The 18,284-nt window shown below is 37.6% G+C and overlaps 1 protein-coding gene across 1 annotated transcript in view; it reads right to left on the minus strand.

Annotated features, from left to right (window-relative positions):
• Window positions 1-16,446, minus strand: part of ADGRL4 (adhesion G protein-coupled receptor L4) — a 146,755-nt gene extending 130,309 nt beyond the window's left edge. The window contains exons 1-2 of the mRNA XM_055402030.2: window positions 16,103-16,446; window positions 14,616-14,765 (exon numbers count right to left, since the gene is read on the minus strand). Of these exons, the coding sequence (XP_055258005.1) occupies window positions 14,616-14,765; window positions 16,103-16,124 (172 nt within the window). The 5' untranslated portion in view covers window positions 16,125-16,446. The remainder of the gene's footprint in view (window positions 1-14,615; window positions 14,766-16,102) is intronic.
• Between the last annotated feature and the right edge of the window lie 1,838 nt (window positions 16,447-18,284).

Raw genomic sequence — 18,284 nt, forward strand, 5'->3', positions numbered from 1 at the left:
TGTGGTATGATAGTTTTTTCATACATAGAAGAATGTTTTGTTTTGTTTGGATGCAAACTTTCTGAGAATCTCTTTGAGGGTATCAACTGGAATTTTTCCTTCAACCTCATTCCTCTCCTTAGAAAGTATCTTTCTTAGGCCAGTTATTCTGTTTATTCATCTTTGTGTTTGTATTTTTGGCTTTTCTCCAATGATTGGTTATCCTTAAATGACCATCATGTTTATAACTAAAGAACAATGTTGATTATCACAGGTATTTTGGCCTACATTTTGTCTGCCAGACAATTATAAATTCTTTAGCACAAGAGTTCTGAGTTTCCTGTATATGTGGGTGTGCCATAGGAAGTTTCCAGCATTATTCCAGTTATCATAGGTGGGGAATGGGCAGAAAGATGGCATTAATTTTCAACTTCAGTGATGGCAGGCAGATGACAAAGTTTTCTTTGAGAGTATTTTCTTGGCTTCATTTAGGAGCAAACACCAGTGGGAAACAGAAAAATCTGCATAGCCTTAGGAAAATAATGTCAACCAATCACTTAAGTTTCTACTCCCTTTCTGGGCAAGAGGAAGAATATGACCACCATAGGGAAAACACACCATCTTCACTGAAGCCTGCTCTGTGTACACTGAACTATCCCACTTGCAGCACAAGATTCTGCTTTGAAAAGTTTGCTCTTAATTTGTAGACTTCTCATGAATCCTCTCTGATTTCACTGATTTTATTGTCAATTCACTGGGCTTTAAAGACATAGATAAACAGGAGTAAAATAACTGTTCCTGGTCTACAAATTTCACCAAAATATTAAAGCTTGTAAATAGTTTTAACTTCCCTGCACTTATTCCTAAAGTGTCATAAATGTATACACCACACATTTTTTTCTTTTTATCAGTTTTTTTGATAATGCAGTGGAAAAAAAAAAGCCGAATCAAGGTGGGAGGGGAAGAACAATAATAATTCATTTTTTATTAATGAGATTCAATTTCATTATTTGCATATTTACCTCACATAGTAGTTTGAGGATCATACGAGGTGACCATTTGAATGTGTTTCCTCTGGGAAAATTACTTAATGTATAAATTGAGGATAATATGATATTTTACTTCAGAGTTGTTACGAAGATTACATTTATAAATTCATGTGAAGTGCTTAGAATAGAAGGTAGCTCAGAGAAAGCACTAAAATTAACATCAGTATTATTACTCTTTTTGTGAATAAGCTGTAAATCTGAAGTTACTTATTTAAGCACTAAAGAGACCAAATAAGAAAGAAGAGAAATAATGGGAAAATGGATAATCTGGTTAATTTGCTTCCAAATGACTGGGATTTGGCTATAAAGTATGCTGGTGCCCTATTAAAACTGGGACTGTAGAAAATTGACATTCCAAGAACAAAAGAAATATCACTTTTGCAAAATGAAACTGTCAATTTTAAAATACTGACAAATAGGGAACTATAATAAACAAAACAAAAAAATTGAGACTCAGTGAGTCACTTTGTGATGTTAAAGGTGGTAACTCCAAATTTCTTTGTTCTTTATACTATTTTCTTGAAAAGCAAAAGAGGTTTAACATATATGGAAATCCCACATCTAGAGTACAATTTTCACTTAATTTAAATTTCCTGTGTGTATGTGTGCTAAGTTGCTTCAGTCATGTCCAACTCTTTGTGACCTTATGGACAGTAGTTTGACAGGCTCCTCTGTCCATGGGATTCTCCAGGCAAGAACACTGGAGTGGGTTGTTGTTTCCTCCTCCAGGGGATCTTCCCAACCCAGGGATCAAAATCCTATCTCTTATATCTCCTGCATTGGCAGACAGTTTCTTTACCACTAGAACCACCTGCAAAGCCCTTTGAATTTCTTCGGCTGTGCTCAGTCACTCAGTTGTGTCCGACTCTTTGTGACCCCATGGACTATGGCCCATCAGGCTCCTCTGTCCATGGAGGCAAGAATACTGGAGTGGGTTGCCATGCCCTTCTCAAAGATCTCTTCTCAACCCAGGGATCAAGCCCAGGTCTCCTTCATTGCATGTAGATTCTTCATCGTCTGAGCCACCTTAAATTTCCTAGCATTTCTTAAAGATATAACTGAACAGAAAGTATAAGATGGTAGAACTGCCTTGTTCACTTAGCATGCAAAAAATGAAAACTGATTCTAGAAAAATGGTATCTAATTTTATTGCTGTTGATACTTTATCATCAGTAGCACATATTATAAGAGCATGTGTGTGTGTGTGTGTGTGTGTGTGTGTGTGTGCGGGCATGCTCAGTTGCTCACTGAGTGTCTGACTCTTTGTGACTCTATGAAATGTAACCTGCCATGCTTCTCTGTCCATGGTATTCTCCAGGCAAGAATACTGGGGTGGGTTGCCATTTACTTCTCCAGAGGATCTTCTCAACCGAGGGATTGAACTCAGTCTCCAGAATTGGAAGGTGGACACATTATGGCTGAGTCACCTAGGAAGTCAGTAAGTCAGTGTATACATACATATATATATATATTTCACAGGGAATTACCACGTAGGATTCCAACCTGCACGGGGAGACCCCAATGGATTTCTAGTACATCTCCTTAACCACTCGGCCACGACAACACTAAGAAGGAATTATTTCACAGGTAACCCTGTTAATTTAACTTATATGCAGAGTACATCATGAGGAACGCTGGGCTGAAAGAAGCACAAGCTGGAATCAAGATTGCTAGGAGAAATATCAATAACCTCAGATATGAAGATGACACCACCCTTACGGCAGAAAGTGAAGAAGAACTAAAGAGCCTCTTGATGAAAGTGAAAGAGGAGAATGAAAAAGTTGGCTTAAAGCTCAGCATTCAGAAAACTAAGATCATGGCATCCAGTCCCATCACTTCATTGCAAATAGATGGGGAAACAGTGGCTGACTTTATTTTTCTGGGCTCCAAAATCACTGCAGCTGCTGACTGCAGCCATGAAATTAAAAGACGCTAATCCCTTGGAAGGAAAGTTATGACCAACCTAGACGGCATATTAAAAAGCAGAGACATTACTTTGTCAATAAAAGTCCGTCTAGTCAAGGCTATGGTTTTTCCAGTAGTCAGGTATGGATGTGAGTGAAAGTGGGACTATAAAGAAAGGTGAGCACCGAAGAATTGATGCTTTTGAACTGTGGTGTTGGAGAAGACTCTTGAGAGTCCCTTGGACTGCAAGGAAATCCAATCAGTACATCCTAAAGGAGATCAGTCCTGGGTGTTCATTGGAAGGACTGATGTTAAGGCTGAAACTCCAATACTTTGGCCACCTGATGTGAAGAGCTGACTCCTCTGAAAAGACCCTGATGTTGGGACAGATTGAAGGCAGAAGGAGAAGGGGATGACAAAGGATGAGATGGTTGAATGGTATCACCGACTCAATGGACATGTGTTTGGGTGGACTCCGGGAGTTGGTGATGGACAGGAAGGCCTGGCGTGCTGTGGTTCATGGGGTGGCAAAGAGTCGCACATGATTGAGCGACTGAACTGAACTGATATATATATATTATATATGAAGAATCAACATTTTAACCTGCAGTAAGAAAAAAAAAATGACAGTCTTCACTTGGAAAAAAAGTCAGTATTTTGATAATGTTAACTCAGATAGTAAGTCTTATCTAGGATTGATTTAACATAGAAATTTGAATAAGTCTTTTTGATTACTGATATTAGAATTCAGAAGTTCTGTGTTGATTTTTACTATTTCTGTTTAATTCTCTGTGCCATTAGTTATCTGATATTACTTTTCTGATTCTAAATATGCAATGAATCCATCTAGCTAATACTGATTAAAAAGTAATTAAAAACAAATGAGACTTCTACATGAAGAAACATTTTCATATTTCATTATAAATTGGTTGGGAAAATCCAAAATCATATATCCACGTTAAACTCTTCTTTAAGGTCTCAGATTACTTCTTAGTTTGTATCTCATTCATTCTCATAATTGTCCTATGAGATAAACATGAAACAGGGTGACTTAGAAAAATGATTCCTGAAAAATGACACTGTCAAATTAGATTAGAGAACTTTTCAGATTTAAAACTGTGGAGTTGATCAGCAAAACTCAAATGACACAAGCCCTTTTATCCTTCTCTTTTTAAAAATAAAATATTAGCTTAAAGTTTTTATAATGGCTTATTCCTTTATTTTTCTCTTTTTATATGGTAGAAGAATTTGTGATCTTATAGAGTGGATGTTTTGAGGACATTCTACCTAATTATTGTGCTTTAGTTGTTTTCTCTATTGTGTAACCTTACCTGACAACAGATTAAAGAGGTTATACTTCTAGTTACAAGGAAAAGAATTTCTGAAATTGGCAAAGGTGTTTTATTTATTTGGATGAAGTTCACAGAAAGCATGTATCCTGGAATGTAAGCCTTGGGTTAATTTAGACTATCATTTTTTAATAGGTTACATTTTCCATTTAGTACAAGAAGTCACAAGGAAATAGACACCTCATTTAAAAAAAACTTGATACACAGCTATCTAGAAGCACATTAGAGTTCATACATTTTCAACTTTGCATTATTATTCATTTTGTAAGAAATTCCTTTGGAGTGTATAAAAAATATATTTGTTTTTCAAAAAATTTACTTCCTCAAAAATTTTTAGTAATATTTTACATATGAAAGAAAATATAGATATAATATTATTGAGACATAGATTTCTAAACCTTCAAATATTCTTTAAATATTACTTAAAAGCCATACCAGAGATCAAACTGCCAACATTTAATGGATCATAGAGAGCTAGGGAATTCCAGAAAAACATCTACCCATTTCATCGACCATGCCAAAGCCTTTGACTGTGTGGATCATAATAAACCGTGGAAAGTTCTTAAAGAGATGGGAATACCACACCATCTTACCTTTCTTCTGAGAAACCTGTATGCAGGTCAAGAAGCAACAGTTGGAACTCTGTATGGAACAAGTAACTGGTTCAAGATCAAGAAAGGAGTACTTCAGGGCTGTCTGCTGTCACTCTGTTTGTTTAATCTATACACTGAGCACATCATGAGAAATGCCAGACTGGATAAATTACAGGCTGGAATCAAGATAGGCGGGAGAAATATCAACAACCTCAGATATGCAGATGATACCACTCTAAAGGTAAAAAGCCTCTTGATGAGTGTGCAGGAGGACAGTGAAAGAGCTGGCTTAAAAGTGGATATTAAACAAAACGAAGATCATGGCACCCAGTCCCATTACTGCATGGCAAACAGAAGGAGCAAAGGTGGAAGCAGTAACAGATTTCCTCTTCTTTGGACTCTAAAATCACTGCAGATGGTGACTGCAGGCATGAAATAAGAAGACATTTGCTTCCTGTCTGGAAAGCAATGACAAACCTAGACATTGTGTTGAAAAGCAGAGACATTCCTCTGCTGACAAAGGTTTGCATAGTCAAGGTTATGGTCTTCCTAATGGCCACGTACAGTTGTTTGAACTGGACCGTAAAGAAGGCAGAGCACCAAAGAATTGATGCCTTCGCACTGTGGTGCTGGAGAAGACTCCTGAGAGTCCCTTGTACAGCAAGGAGACTAAACCAGTCAATCTTAAAGGAGATCAACCCTGAATACTCTGTGGAATGACTGATGCTGAAGCTGAAACTCCAGTATTTTGGTCCTCTGATACGAACAGCTGACTCACTGGAAAAGTCCCTGATGCTGGGAAAGACGGTAGAAGGAGAAGGAGTCAAAGGATGACATGGCCTCACCGAAGCAATGGACATGACCTTGTGCAAACTTTGGGAAATGGTGAGGGACAGGGAGGCATGGAGTGCTGCAGTCCATGGGATCACAAAGAGTTGGACATGACTGGGTGACTGAACAATGACAAAAATCATAAGGCACCTCCTTCCAAGGACTGGAGAAAAGGAAAGAAAGGAAGGTAGAGAAGGGGGACGGAGAGGGGTAAAAAAGAGAAAGAGAAGCGAAGAAATGAAAGAAAATGCTGGCACCGGCTGCTCCTAAATTCTCCACTCCTAAGCTCCAATATCAAAAAAGGTGGTGGCGGTGGTGGTTTAGTCACTAAGTCGTGTCTGACCCTTGTGACCCCATGGACTATAGCCTGCCATTTCCATCTCCAGGGGATCTTCCTGACCCAGGAACTGAACACGGGTCACCTGCACTGCAGGCAGATTCTTAACTGAGCTACAAGTAATAAATATAAAAGGATAAAAAAAAGTTGCAGATAAACTACCAGAAGTGCTGATTATGCCAGATGAGAAATGAAAATCAAATATTCAAAAGATACCCATTTGCAGCCTTAAGACAAAAAAGATAAGATTCAGAATCTGCTGTGAAAAATCATTTCTCTAGTGGAAACTGATCCAGGCAGTTTTGATCCTCTGTACCTTCTGGGTTTGTAACTCCACAGAAGGCAAATATGGGTATATTTTAAAGATTAATTTTCTTTGTTTTTGTTCCAAACTGACTTAATAAACACTCACTTAGGTAGCCAGACTATTTAATTTGCCTCATCATGGCAAAACTAAACTGATGGACCATCTTTTTTGGTACGAGAAAGAGAATGTTGGTATATTAAATTATTAATGGTACCAGTTTTTAAACTTTCAAAACTATAGCAAGTTTCAAAAATGACAGGGACAAAATGAATATTCTAACTGCTGGAATGAGTAAATCATTTTGCTTTATTCTCAGTCATTTTAAAGGTAATGATGATGTTTTATCATATATGAAAATGCTTACTCTGTTTCCCCAAAAATGCACTGACAAATTTTATGACATTTTGTCCTACACAGTAATGTTTATTTTATAAAATACTTGTATCAATGAAAACATTTTTAAGTAAGTTGATACAGAATCTAGTTCATCAATGTAATAGGCTTATCTTTGTTACTTTTAGAACTAGAGATATTAACAATGCCCTTTGTAATTGTATTCGTGAAGAACAGATAATGTTTATGAATTGAATGTATAAATATGATATATCTATATTTAAACAAATAACAGAACATAAGCATCCTAATGAAAATTAACAACTTGAATGTCAGTATATTTATTCACAGTGATCTTGCTATTACATGCGATTTCAAAATATTTCAAAATCAAAAAAGTCTTCATTCCATGCTACTCATGAAAAATATTTCACCTCATATTAATCTATAACCACACACCATTTGCTTAACACCATTCTGGCAATTAATCTTCTACTTTACCCATCGGATTTGGCTAAAAGTTTCTCTTAGCTGTTTCTGAAAATTAAACAAAATCTCACTGCCTCAAAATCCCTCTCAAAAATCTCACTGCCTCTCAAAAATCTCACTGCCATTGAGGATAGGAAAAAAATAAATATATATTTGAAAAATTTAAATTCAATTTATATCATATATAAATTATATATGATATATAAATTATTATCATATATAAATTATGTATCATATATAAATATGATAAATATGATGAATATATCATATATAAATTATTCAATTTATATCATATATAAATTATAAATAAAAGTCCAAGAACAGTTTTGAGCACCAATAGCATCATTTTCATAAATGAACCATCTTACAATGATATCTACTTGGGTGAGAAATGAATGACACACATTAGCTTGTTCAGCATGTTTGTTCGTAAAAATCATTTACATGCAGATTATAATTATACTTCATAAAAGACAAAAGATATATACGTACATATACACATACACATCAGAGACATGACTCTGTGTATGTATCATTATTAAATATGAAATATCATTGAGATGTGAGCAAAGAAGAGTTATTTTTCTGGTAACATTTCTATTACAGGCATTATTACTTCATTAAATACTTATAACTACAGCTATTATTTGTAGGACATAGTTTAGAGTATACCTAATTGTGTTAACCAATGGGCATGTACACAACATATACATTTTGCATGCTTTGTATCTGTTTTGATGACTGTTGCTTTGCCTGTTTTGATGAGCATCCTCTTTATTATTAAAAAAAATTGTTATGGAAGCAATTACATGTTCTCAGCACTTCTATTTTATCCTGGGCAGATTCATGTTAGTGGACTTTTTAATTAATATTTCTCCCATATTCTGCTCTTAGATAGCTATTGTCACACTGTTGTCTCTACCTTTACCAGCCTGAAACTGCTTTCTAGTTTATTATGATATTCTTCCAGTTGAATTTTACAAGCATATATATGGTTATTAGATAATAATGAAAAACTACTTTTTAATCATACAGTGTGTCTCCTTGAGTCAGGCACCAAGACTTCATTATTTTCTGCAAAGTGCCTGTGATGTGGTTCATAACAGCATGTCTCGAGCTGTGAAAAAATTTTATACATGCGTACAAGAAATTACATCCTTCCTGACCCTTCCTCTTCCTACCTGGGGCAAGTGTTTTCCTCCTACCCATTCTGACTACAGGAAACTTCCAAAAATATTGCCCACGTAGTGAGCTGATACAAGAGTAGAAACTATTTTCTTACCCCTATGGATAGGGAGGCCTGGTGTGCTGTGATTCATGGGGTCGCGGAGAGTCAGACACGACTGAGCGACTGAACTGAAATGAACTGAACTGAACTGAACCCCATCCTCTCACCCAAACAGGCACTGAACTGCATCCTCCACCTAGCTCCTGCTTCCTGCTTCTCACAGCTCAGTTTATTCCAACTCAAGCAAGAGTATTTTCAGTTCAGTTCAGTTCAGTCGCTCAGTCATGTCTGACTCTCCGCGACCCCATGAATCACAGAACGCCAGGCCTCCCTGTCTATCACCAACTCCCGGAGATCACTCAAACTCACGTCCACAGAGTCGGTGATGCCATCCAGCCATCTCATTCTCTGTCATCCCCTTCTCCTCCTGCCCCCAATCCCTCCCAGCATCAGACTCTTTTCCGGTGAGTCAACTCGTCGTATGAGGTGGCCAAAGTATTGCAGTTTCAGCTTTAGCATCAGTCCTTCCAATGAACACCCAGGATTGACCTCCTTTATAATGGACTGGTTGGATCTCCTTGCAGTCCAAGGGACTCTCAAGAGTCTTCTCCAGCACCACAGTTCAAAAGCATCAATTCTTTGGTGATCAGCTTTCTTCACAGTCCAACTCTCACATCCATACATGACCACTGGAAAAAGCATAGCCTTAACTAGACGGACCTTTGTTGTCAAAGTAATGTCTCTGCTTTTTAATATACTATCAAGGTTGGTCATAACTTTCCTTCCAAGGAGTAAGCGTCTTTTAATTTCATGGCTGCAATCAGCATCTGCAGTGATTTTGGAGCCCAAAAAAATAAAGTCTGACACTGTTTCCACTGTTTTCCCATCTATTTCCCATGAAGTGATAGGACCAGATGCCATGATCTTAGTTTTCTGAATGTTGAGTTTCAAGCCAACCTTTTCACTCTCCTCTTTCACTTTCATCAAGAGGCTTTTGAGTTCCTCTTCACCTTCTGCCATAAGGGTAGTGTCATCTGCATATCTGAGGTTATTGATATTTCTCCCAGCAATCTTGATTCCAGCTTGTGCTTCTTCCAGCCCAGCGTTCCTCATGATGTACTCTGCATATAAGTTAAATAAGCAAGGTGACAATATACAGCCTTGATGTACTCCTTTTCCTATTTGGAAACAGTCTGTTCTTCCATGTACAGTTCTGACTGTTGCTACCTGACCTGCATACAGGTTTCTCAAGAGGCAGGTCAGGTGGTCTGGTATTCCCATCTCTTTCAGAATGTTCCATAGTTTATTGTGATCCACACAGTCAAAGGCTTTGGCATAGTCAATCAAACAGAAACAGATGTTTTTCTGGAACTCTCTTGCTTTCTCCATGATCCAGCGGATGTTGGCAATTTGATCTCTGGTGCCTCTGCCTTTTCTAAAACCTGCTTGAACATCTGGGAGTTCACGGTTCACATATTGCTGAAGCCTGGCTTGGAGAATTTTGAGCATGACTTTACTAGCGTGTGAGATGAGTGCAACTATGCAGTAGTTTGAGCATTCTTTGGCGTTGCCTTTCTTTGGGACTGGAATGAAGACTGATCTTTTCCAGTCCTGTGGCCACTGCTGAGTTTTCCAAATTTGCTGGCATATTGAGTGCAGCACTTTCACAGCATCATCTTTTAGGATTTGAAATAGCTCAACTGGAATTCCATCACCTCCACTAGCTTTGTTCGTAGTGATGCTTTCTAAGGCCCACTTGACTTCACATTCCAAGATGTCTGGCTCTAGGTCAGTGATCACGTTATCGTGACTATCTTGGTCGTGAAGATCTTTAGGTGTACCCAAAAATTATTTCAGCCATTTCTACCTTCTTCCCTTTTATAACATAATTACCTGGGAGAGGAGGGGTCTTTAACTTCCTATATTTGTAAATTAGTGTGCACTAGAAGGTAACCAAAAATGTACTGAGAACCATAAGGAATAGTAATAATAATATATATTTAAGAATTAAAATCACCTACATTTTAGAGTTAAATATCAACAATTTCAGTAGCCTTTAAACATACCACCAAATTTACACACTATCTTTTTCACCTCTTATCTTAAAATGTACTTACATGTAAGCATAAAGATAAGTGTGTAAATAAATTATCATTAACACTTCAATAAAGTAGTAACAAATAAACTCTTGCTAAAATGATACTGTTCTAACAATTTGATTTAAAAATCTGTACTGCCCAGATTATGTCAGATGACTGGTAATACACTGACATTTTTGGTAATCTAGAGAAGGCTGAGATTCCAGGGTTTGAGTCCTAGGTTTACCATATTAGCCTTGGGATCCTGGAAAACTCACTTAAGCTTTCAGAGTCCTACTTCTCTCATATGTAAAGGCTGTAACATGGAATTCAACAGAAGCTATTAATAGATATAACCAGTTATATTGTGTTTGTCAGTAAAAGACAGCATCTGTAGTTTATATTTCAAAAGCTTGATATAAAAATTAAAGATACACTGGGTAGAAGCAGTATAAACTATAATGAACTGTACAAATACAAAGTATTATTGGTTTTACAGGTTGGGTAAATGGCCTTTTGTGAGTTGACCCTCACTAATCCATTCTTCCTCTACCTAAGGGAGTCATCTTTCTAATATCAACAGTCTTATCATTGTAATTCAGCTACTTAATATCTACCAATGGTTCTTTTTTGGTTAACAGAACAAAGTCCATACCTTTGACATCTTGACTTAATTTCCACTGATCTCTCAACTAATATATATTGTGATATATAGTCAGCATGAAATAATTGGACCTCCTTAAAACAAAGAAACAAGCAAACAAAACACACGTTCAACTTCTAGGCCTTTGTTACTGCTGATTCCTTTTGCTTGACTTCTCTTTGTCACTTTGTTGATCTTAATGTGTTAGTCGTGTTCTACTCCTTGTGACCCTATGGACTGTAGTTGATCAGGCTCCTCTGTCCATGGAATTCTCCAGGCAAGAATACTGGAATGGGTTGCCATTTCCTTCTCCAGATCTTCCCGACCCAGGGACCGAACCTGGGTCTCCTGCATTGCAGGCAGATTCTTTATCACTGAGCCACCAGGGAAGCTCACCTTAATAAGTTGATCTTAATAAAGATCTTTATTAAGTTGATCTTAATAAAACAAATTTATTCTCAATTCTGAGTGTAAATGTCACCTCCACTCACGAAGTTCCTTGTAGTTGATTATACATTTCAAATTTACCTCTTCTAACACCTTTTATAACATTGTGTCAAATTATTACTATAATTCTGTGACTGACCTCAGATATACTAGAAATCAAGGTCAATTTCCTATTTATAATTTTAACCCAAGGGCAGAGCAGTATCTGATGAGCAGAGGCCTTATGGTCAAACACAGTGAGTAATAATACAGGCACTGGGATGAGACAGAGTTGGGTTTAAATCTTGGCTCCTCTGCTTATTTGTTGTGTCACTTGAGGTTTTCACTTAACCTTCTTAAGACTCTATTTCCTTATAGATAAAATGGTAATAATAATTCATGAAGATTTTATTCTAATTAATATATTGGACTAAGTGCACAATAGATATTAACTATCCTGATGATGATGGTGATGATTATAATGATGAACATAAAAAGTACTTGTTTAATAAAAAGATAATTAATGAGACAAAATCACTACTATTAAAACTTGTTTCTATGGGACTGTGTAATCCAAAGTCTAAATAACTTATTCAAAACTAGCTCTTGGAACAGAATACATTTAGTAAGGTTGGGTTATTATCATGATATTTATTTGGGAGGTCTTTGAGGAAGGCAAATTTTATAAAGATAATGAAAGTGAAAATCAGCTGTGTCTGATTCCTTGCGATCTCATGGACTATACAATCCATGGAATTCTCCAGGCCAGAAAACTGGAGTGGGTAGCCTTTCCCTTCTCCAGGCGATCTTGCCAACCCAGGGCTCCAACCCAGGTCTCCAGCATTGCAGGCAGATTCTTTACCAGCTGAGCCACAAGGGAAGCCCAAGAATATTGGAGTGGGTAGACTATCCCTTCTCCAGTGGATCTTCCCAACCCAGGAATCAAACTGGGGTCTCCTGCATTGCAGGCATATTCTTTACCAACTGAACTATCAGGGAATGAAGATGATATTTATAATGCCAAAAAATAACAATTTTCATTGCTCAAAATGTAGGCATCCTCTGTAACAAAAATTCTGTCCAATGTTTTCATAGTAGTCTACTAACAATCTTAGAGAAAAATAAGGAAAGATGAGAAGCTCTTTAGAGATGAGAAAAAGGCAACAAGATTATTCATCCCCATGATATACCCTAGATGATGCAGAAGTTAAAAATGTTTTAATTCCAAAAATCAGAGTAAATGTATTTACTGAAAAAAAGTGTCAAATCTGTCAGTGAATTAATAAAAGGTGAAAAAGATGAAAATCACTGATTGAACAATTTAAGAAGATATTATAAACCTCAAATAGTGAATATCAACACAAGTGAATATGTACCATTCTTTAAATAAGAAGGGAATTTAAGAAGAATTTTAAAAGAAAAAAATTCCCATTAAAAACTGTGTTCTGTTTAAAAATGAAGTGCTGCACCAAAGGTCTTGAAATATTTTTATTTTTCAATGGAAAATATTTTCTCCCCTTCAGCTGGCTATTGACTTAACTGCAGGGGGAAAAAACAACTGCATTGGATAATAGAAGATGTGTTTTCAAAAGAAATCATTAAAAACATGATTATGAACTGCTTAACTGATGAGGGTCCAAATTGTGAAAAATTACTGATGTTAATGATGGTAATCATGATAGTTGAAAAGTATCTAAAGAACGAAAAGGCAACACTACTTATAAAGGACTCTGGTACAATTTGCAATGATTAGTGGAAAACACATTAATATGTCTGATGCTGTATTTTGAAGGTCATTCAACTATCAACTTGCCATAATGCTATTCAATTAAATACACAATAAAAATTCAAGATTATTTACGGTAAGAGTTTTGTAGTGCTTGTACAATAGTAAATTACAAATCCTGGCTGTATATACAAGCAGAAATGCCTGATCTAATGCACCATTAAGCAACTGCAGCTTTGCTCCACATTTTTTAAACATTAAACTAATTATGATGAGGTCTTGCCTTACTATATACTGCATATTTAATCTTTTTTAAAAGCCTATCAAATTGAATCATAAGATGAAACTTGTTTATGTTATATGCAAACACACACAATATTAACAATGTACAATATGCTGGCTTAATTTAAAAAAGTTCATGTTATCTTAAATACATTTAGGAGTGTAATACCACAAAGTTCTAACTTGAACTTGCCATTTAATTATATTTTAAAACTAATTTATCTAAGTTGGAACTTTTCTTTTTTTCCTTGCTTTCTCCTACAGAGAATTTTGCCCTATTGACCTAGTTAAACTAGATTCTACTAAAAATGAAAGAGAATAAAGGTTGAGTAAAGACTGAGGAAAGAAGAGGCATGATAAAGATGGAGACCACAAATAAGAAATCACTTAAAATTGATTATCAGATGGTGTTCTGTTCATCAAGCCAACGGGCTAAATTGTAACCTCGAAGGAACTTTCCCAAAGTTCTTTCTCTGGGTTCTAGCCTAAAGTTCCATAAACGAGATCTACTATTTCAGAATAGAATATATTTCAAAATTTTCTCTGTCTCCAGGGTATATGTCCAGAGTACACAGGAGAAAAAATTTGAATCTCTTAATGGTATGCTCAAATTTAGATACTCAAGTACTAAGGAAGGTTTCTAAATGCATCGCATATGGATATAGGCTGGTCTTCATGAATTCTCTGTGCTTTTTTCCCTAAAAGTATTGACTTTGCTCTCTACAACCTGGTTTTCCAGCTAAAGTTCAAGGGCAATCTACCCAAACTATTGGGTTGGCCAAGAGTTCATTCAGATTCTTCCATGCCATTTTATGGAACTACTTTCTAATCAACCCAATAAGATATGCATGGAATCATCAAAAATCCATAATCAAGTATAAATTTTGACCTGTGAAGTTCAAATTTATTGTTTAAATTTTTTTCTTTTTTTTTTTTTACCAATAGCATGAAATCAAGCAGTATAAAGTAAGACAACTTAATTTCTAGATTAGAAAAAAAGCAGTCATGTCAGAACTTAATATTAAAATACACAACAAAAGAGGTAACAAACATTGTTTACCTTCACAAATTGTGACACCATTTCCTGAATATCCAATGTTGCAATAGCAGCCTTCAGCTCCATTCCGAATTTCACATTTTGCATTTGGGTGACAAGGCGTCTTGGTACAGTTTTGAGTACAGCAACAATTCAGCAAAGTGGAAAAACCCACTAAGGAAAGTAGAGAATACACCTTTTCAAAAAGAAAAACCTTCTTCTATTGTTGAATTAGACAATATATACATTAATATCCTTTTTTTCCCCCATCTAGATAAATATGAGAATTTCCTAAAAGAAAATTTAGGTAAATAACAGGACACAAGCGGGAATTAACACTTTTCTTCAATCTCAACGTTTATCAAGTAAACCTCAACCAAGTTGAAATGCAGTAAACAAGCTGGCTTTATAAAGAAAACAGTATTCTAACATCACTGGACCTTTCACCCAGAGGTGAGATACTTTTAAAGGTAGTTGCTTGATTGTAAAACAACATCCGTACCCTGGGAATGACGCTGTGCAGAAAGAAATCAAGGTGAACTTAATATCTGGGTCTTTTCAAGTCAAATCTGTGTTGTTTTAAGATGAAAAGCAACACATCATACCATCCAGGAGGACAAATGCAATTAATGTTCTTTTTTCCCTGTGTTCTAAAGATCTTTTAAAATTCCGCCTTTTCCATAATAAAGTTTATTTTATATTTTCTCCCATTAGGGGGAAAAAAAACCCAACTCGATGTACTTGTCAAAGACTGAGCTTCCAGAAACGGGACGCCGTTCAAACATGACCAACAACATACAGCGTAAGAGAGTACAAGCCATTATTTCAGAGTTCTTGTAAACAAAGTTGGCAATGGTATTTTGTGGGCTGTTAGGAAAAGATAAGGAAAAGCGTAGGACGTTCCTTTTTTTTATTGTTGTCCTAGTCCTTCTCAAGACAAGCCTGCTTGAGATGGGCAGTTATGAATCATGCAAGTCATTATTCTGAAAACTGTCATCCGAGATAAATTGGCCTTATCTGGTAACAAGAGATTCTTAAACATTCAATTATAAATCCAAGCTTCACATAGGGCTGTATATAGTGTCTAAACCAGAATTAATTTGGCTTCAAAGATGTGATTTATTATTTTTCTGCACAGTATCATCAAAATGGTGATTTTAAAGAAACTTAAAGTCTGGGCCAGCAGTCCCCTTGAAACAAGGCCAGGAAACCTCTCACAAGTGTTAATGGTTTGAAGTTCCCAGATTTTTTGTGGGACAATCCGAAGAAAGTTCAAAGTCTGGGACTTTGGGGACTTGGTCAGTAGGGACAAAGAGATGACTTAATCCCTGGGTACTGAATATCGAACCCCAGCGTTGAAAGGCCAAGAAAAACATTCTGGGACGGGCTTTTTCAGTTCTCCCAGGAGTTTTGGCGAAATGCACTTGGCCCGTGAGTACCACCTTGGAAATACCATACTCCCTACAGGTGCTGGCCCGGGGCAGCCCTGGCCGCCGGGCACCGGCACTTACCTAGGAGCGGGAGGAGTCTCATTGGCGGCGCCGCGGTGCTGGCGGTGGCGGAGGCGCGGGCGGAGCGAAGGGATCAGCGGGCCGAGTACCTGGGACGCGGCGGGCCGGGCGCGCCAGGCCCCGGGCTACGGCCCGCGTGACGCGGCCGCTTCCTCCCGCCACTTTCCGGCCCCTTTTGTGTGAGTGCGTGCGTCCAGCGCTGAGTCTGCAGGCTATGTCCGGCCCGGGCCCCTACGCCACCCTGACCTCCTCCCGGCCGCGAGGCTGCCAACCCTGTGCGCTCCGCGGAGTCTGCGGAGGGATTTTGCCCCGTCTCCGGACGCAGGGTCCAGGATGCAGACCTCCAAGTCAATGCGCTCCAGAGGTCTGCGGAGTACCCCCGAAAAAACTCCCAGAACTGCCTAGATCTCAGGGGAGCCTTCCTACAACCTCAATTCCCAGGACACGCCTTTTTTTTCCCCTTTCCCTTCACTAACACTTTTCCCTAAGGAACTGTGGGTCTAGAAGTAGGCTGGAAACTTGGCTCCAAACCACAGGGCCTGGGTTTCCAGCTTTCAGCTGCACCTTGTGGGAACTCAGGGTTCCATAGTGAAGAATTAAAAGTACTCTATCTTGCCTACAGATGTCTAAAATGAGTAAAGACCAAGCAAACCAAAAACACAAATGTCAAGAACTAAATGTCTACGAAGTACAAAATAATCTTTTTCACTTTCAACTAAAATGTACCCCTCTGCTCACCAGTCACCTCTCCTGAACCCATGGTGCATCATATATACCTTTCCTTTCATGTTACTATATATGAGTTGATTACATAGATTCAGGTCATTTAGGTTGAAACAAGGAAACAGTTTTAGTGTAAAAGTTAAACGTAACTGTCAGGTGAGGCTGATCTATAAGACAGAAAGCAGAAAAGTTCGAGGTTGGAGTTGAGTGTGGGATTGACTGCAGGGAGGCACAGAGGGAAATGTGAGAAAATGGGGATATTCTGCATTTTAATTGGTATGGTGGTTACCTACATGCATGGGTTTGTCAGAAATCAGCTCTTAAAATTTGAGCATTTTATCACATGTAAATTATGCCTCAATAAAGTAGTATAAAGAAATGGCTGCTCTTTGTGTCTCAGACACCAGTCATTTCACCTTTGAACAGTTGGGCACACCTTTGTCACATTTCATATGGATTGTTTAATTGAACAAACATGTTAAGAATCTACTTTGTATTCACAAAGATGAACAAGCTGTGGCCACTGGACTCCAAAAAGATTAAAATAAACTAGTGAAGTGTTAGTTACTCAGTCCTGTCTGATGGACTGTAGGCCCCGCCAGGCTCCTCTGTAGTAGGAAATATCCAGGCACGAATATTGGAGTGGGTTGCCATTCCCTTCTCCAGGTGATCTTCCTGCCCAGGAATCAAACCCATGGCACCTGCATCGAAGGCAGATTCATTACTATCTGAGCCACTATGGAAGTTGAATAAACTAGTGGGGCAACAACTAAAACTAATCACAATGACACAAATCACAATAATTCATGTACTTACACATAGACGTAATGAGTGCAGCACTTTCACAGCATCATATTTTAGGATTTGAAATAGCTCAACTGGAATTCCATCGCCTCCACTAGTTTTGTTCGTAATGATGCTTCCAAAGGCCCACTTGACTTCACATTCCAGGATGTCTGGCTCTAGGTGAGTGATCACACCATCGTGATTATCTGGGTCATGAAGATCTTTTTTGTACAGTTCTTCTGTGTATTCTTGCCACCTCTTCTTAATATCTTTTGCTTCTGTTAGGTCCATACATTTCTGTCCTTTATTGTGTCCATTTTTACATGAAATGTTCCCTTGGTATCTCTAATTTTCATGAAGAGATTCCTAGTCTTTTCCATTCTGTTGTTTTCCTATATTTCTTTGCACTGATCACTGAGGAAGGCTTTCCTATCTCTCTTGATAGTCTCTGGAACTCTGCATTCAAATGGGTATATCTTTTCTTTTCTCCTTTGCTTTTCGCTTCCCTTCTTTTCACAGCTATTTATAAGGCCTCCTCAGACAGGCATGTTGCTTTTTTGCATTTCTTTTCCATGGGGATGGTCTTGATCCCTGTCTCCTGTACAATGTCACGAACCTCCTTCCATGGTTCATCAGGCACTCTATCATATCTAGTCCCTTTAATCTATTTCTC

This window comes from Moschus berezovskii, chromosome 4, assembly GCF_049115385.1.
Source record: "Moschus berezovskii isolate FMDL1 chromosome 4, NW_MosBer_1.0, whole genome shotgun sequence".
In the NCBI taxonomy this organism is placed as follows: domain Eukaryota; kingdom Metazoa; phylum Chordata; class Mammalia; order Artiodactyla; family Moschidae; genus Moschus; species Moschus berezovskii.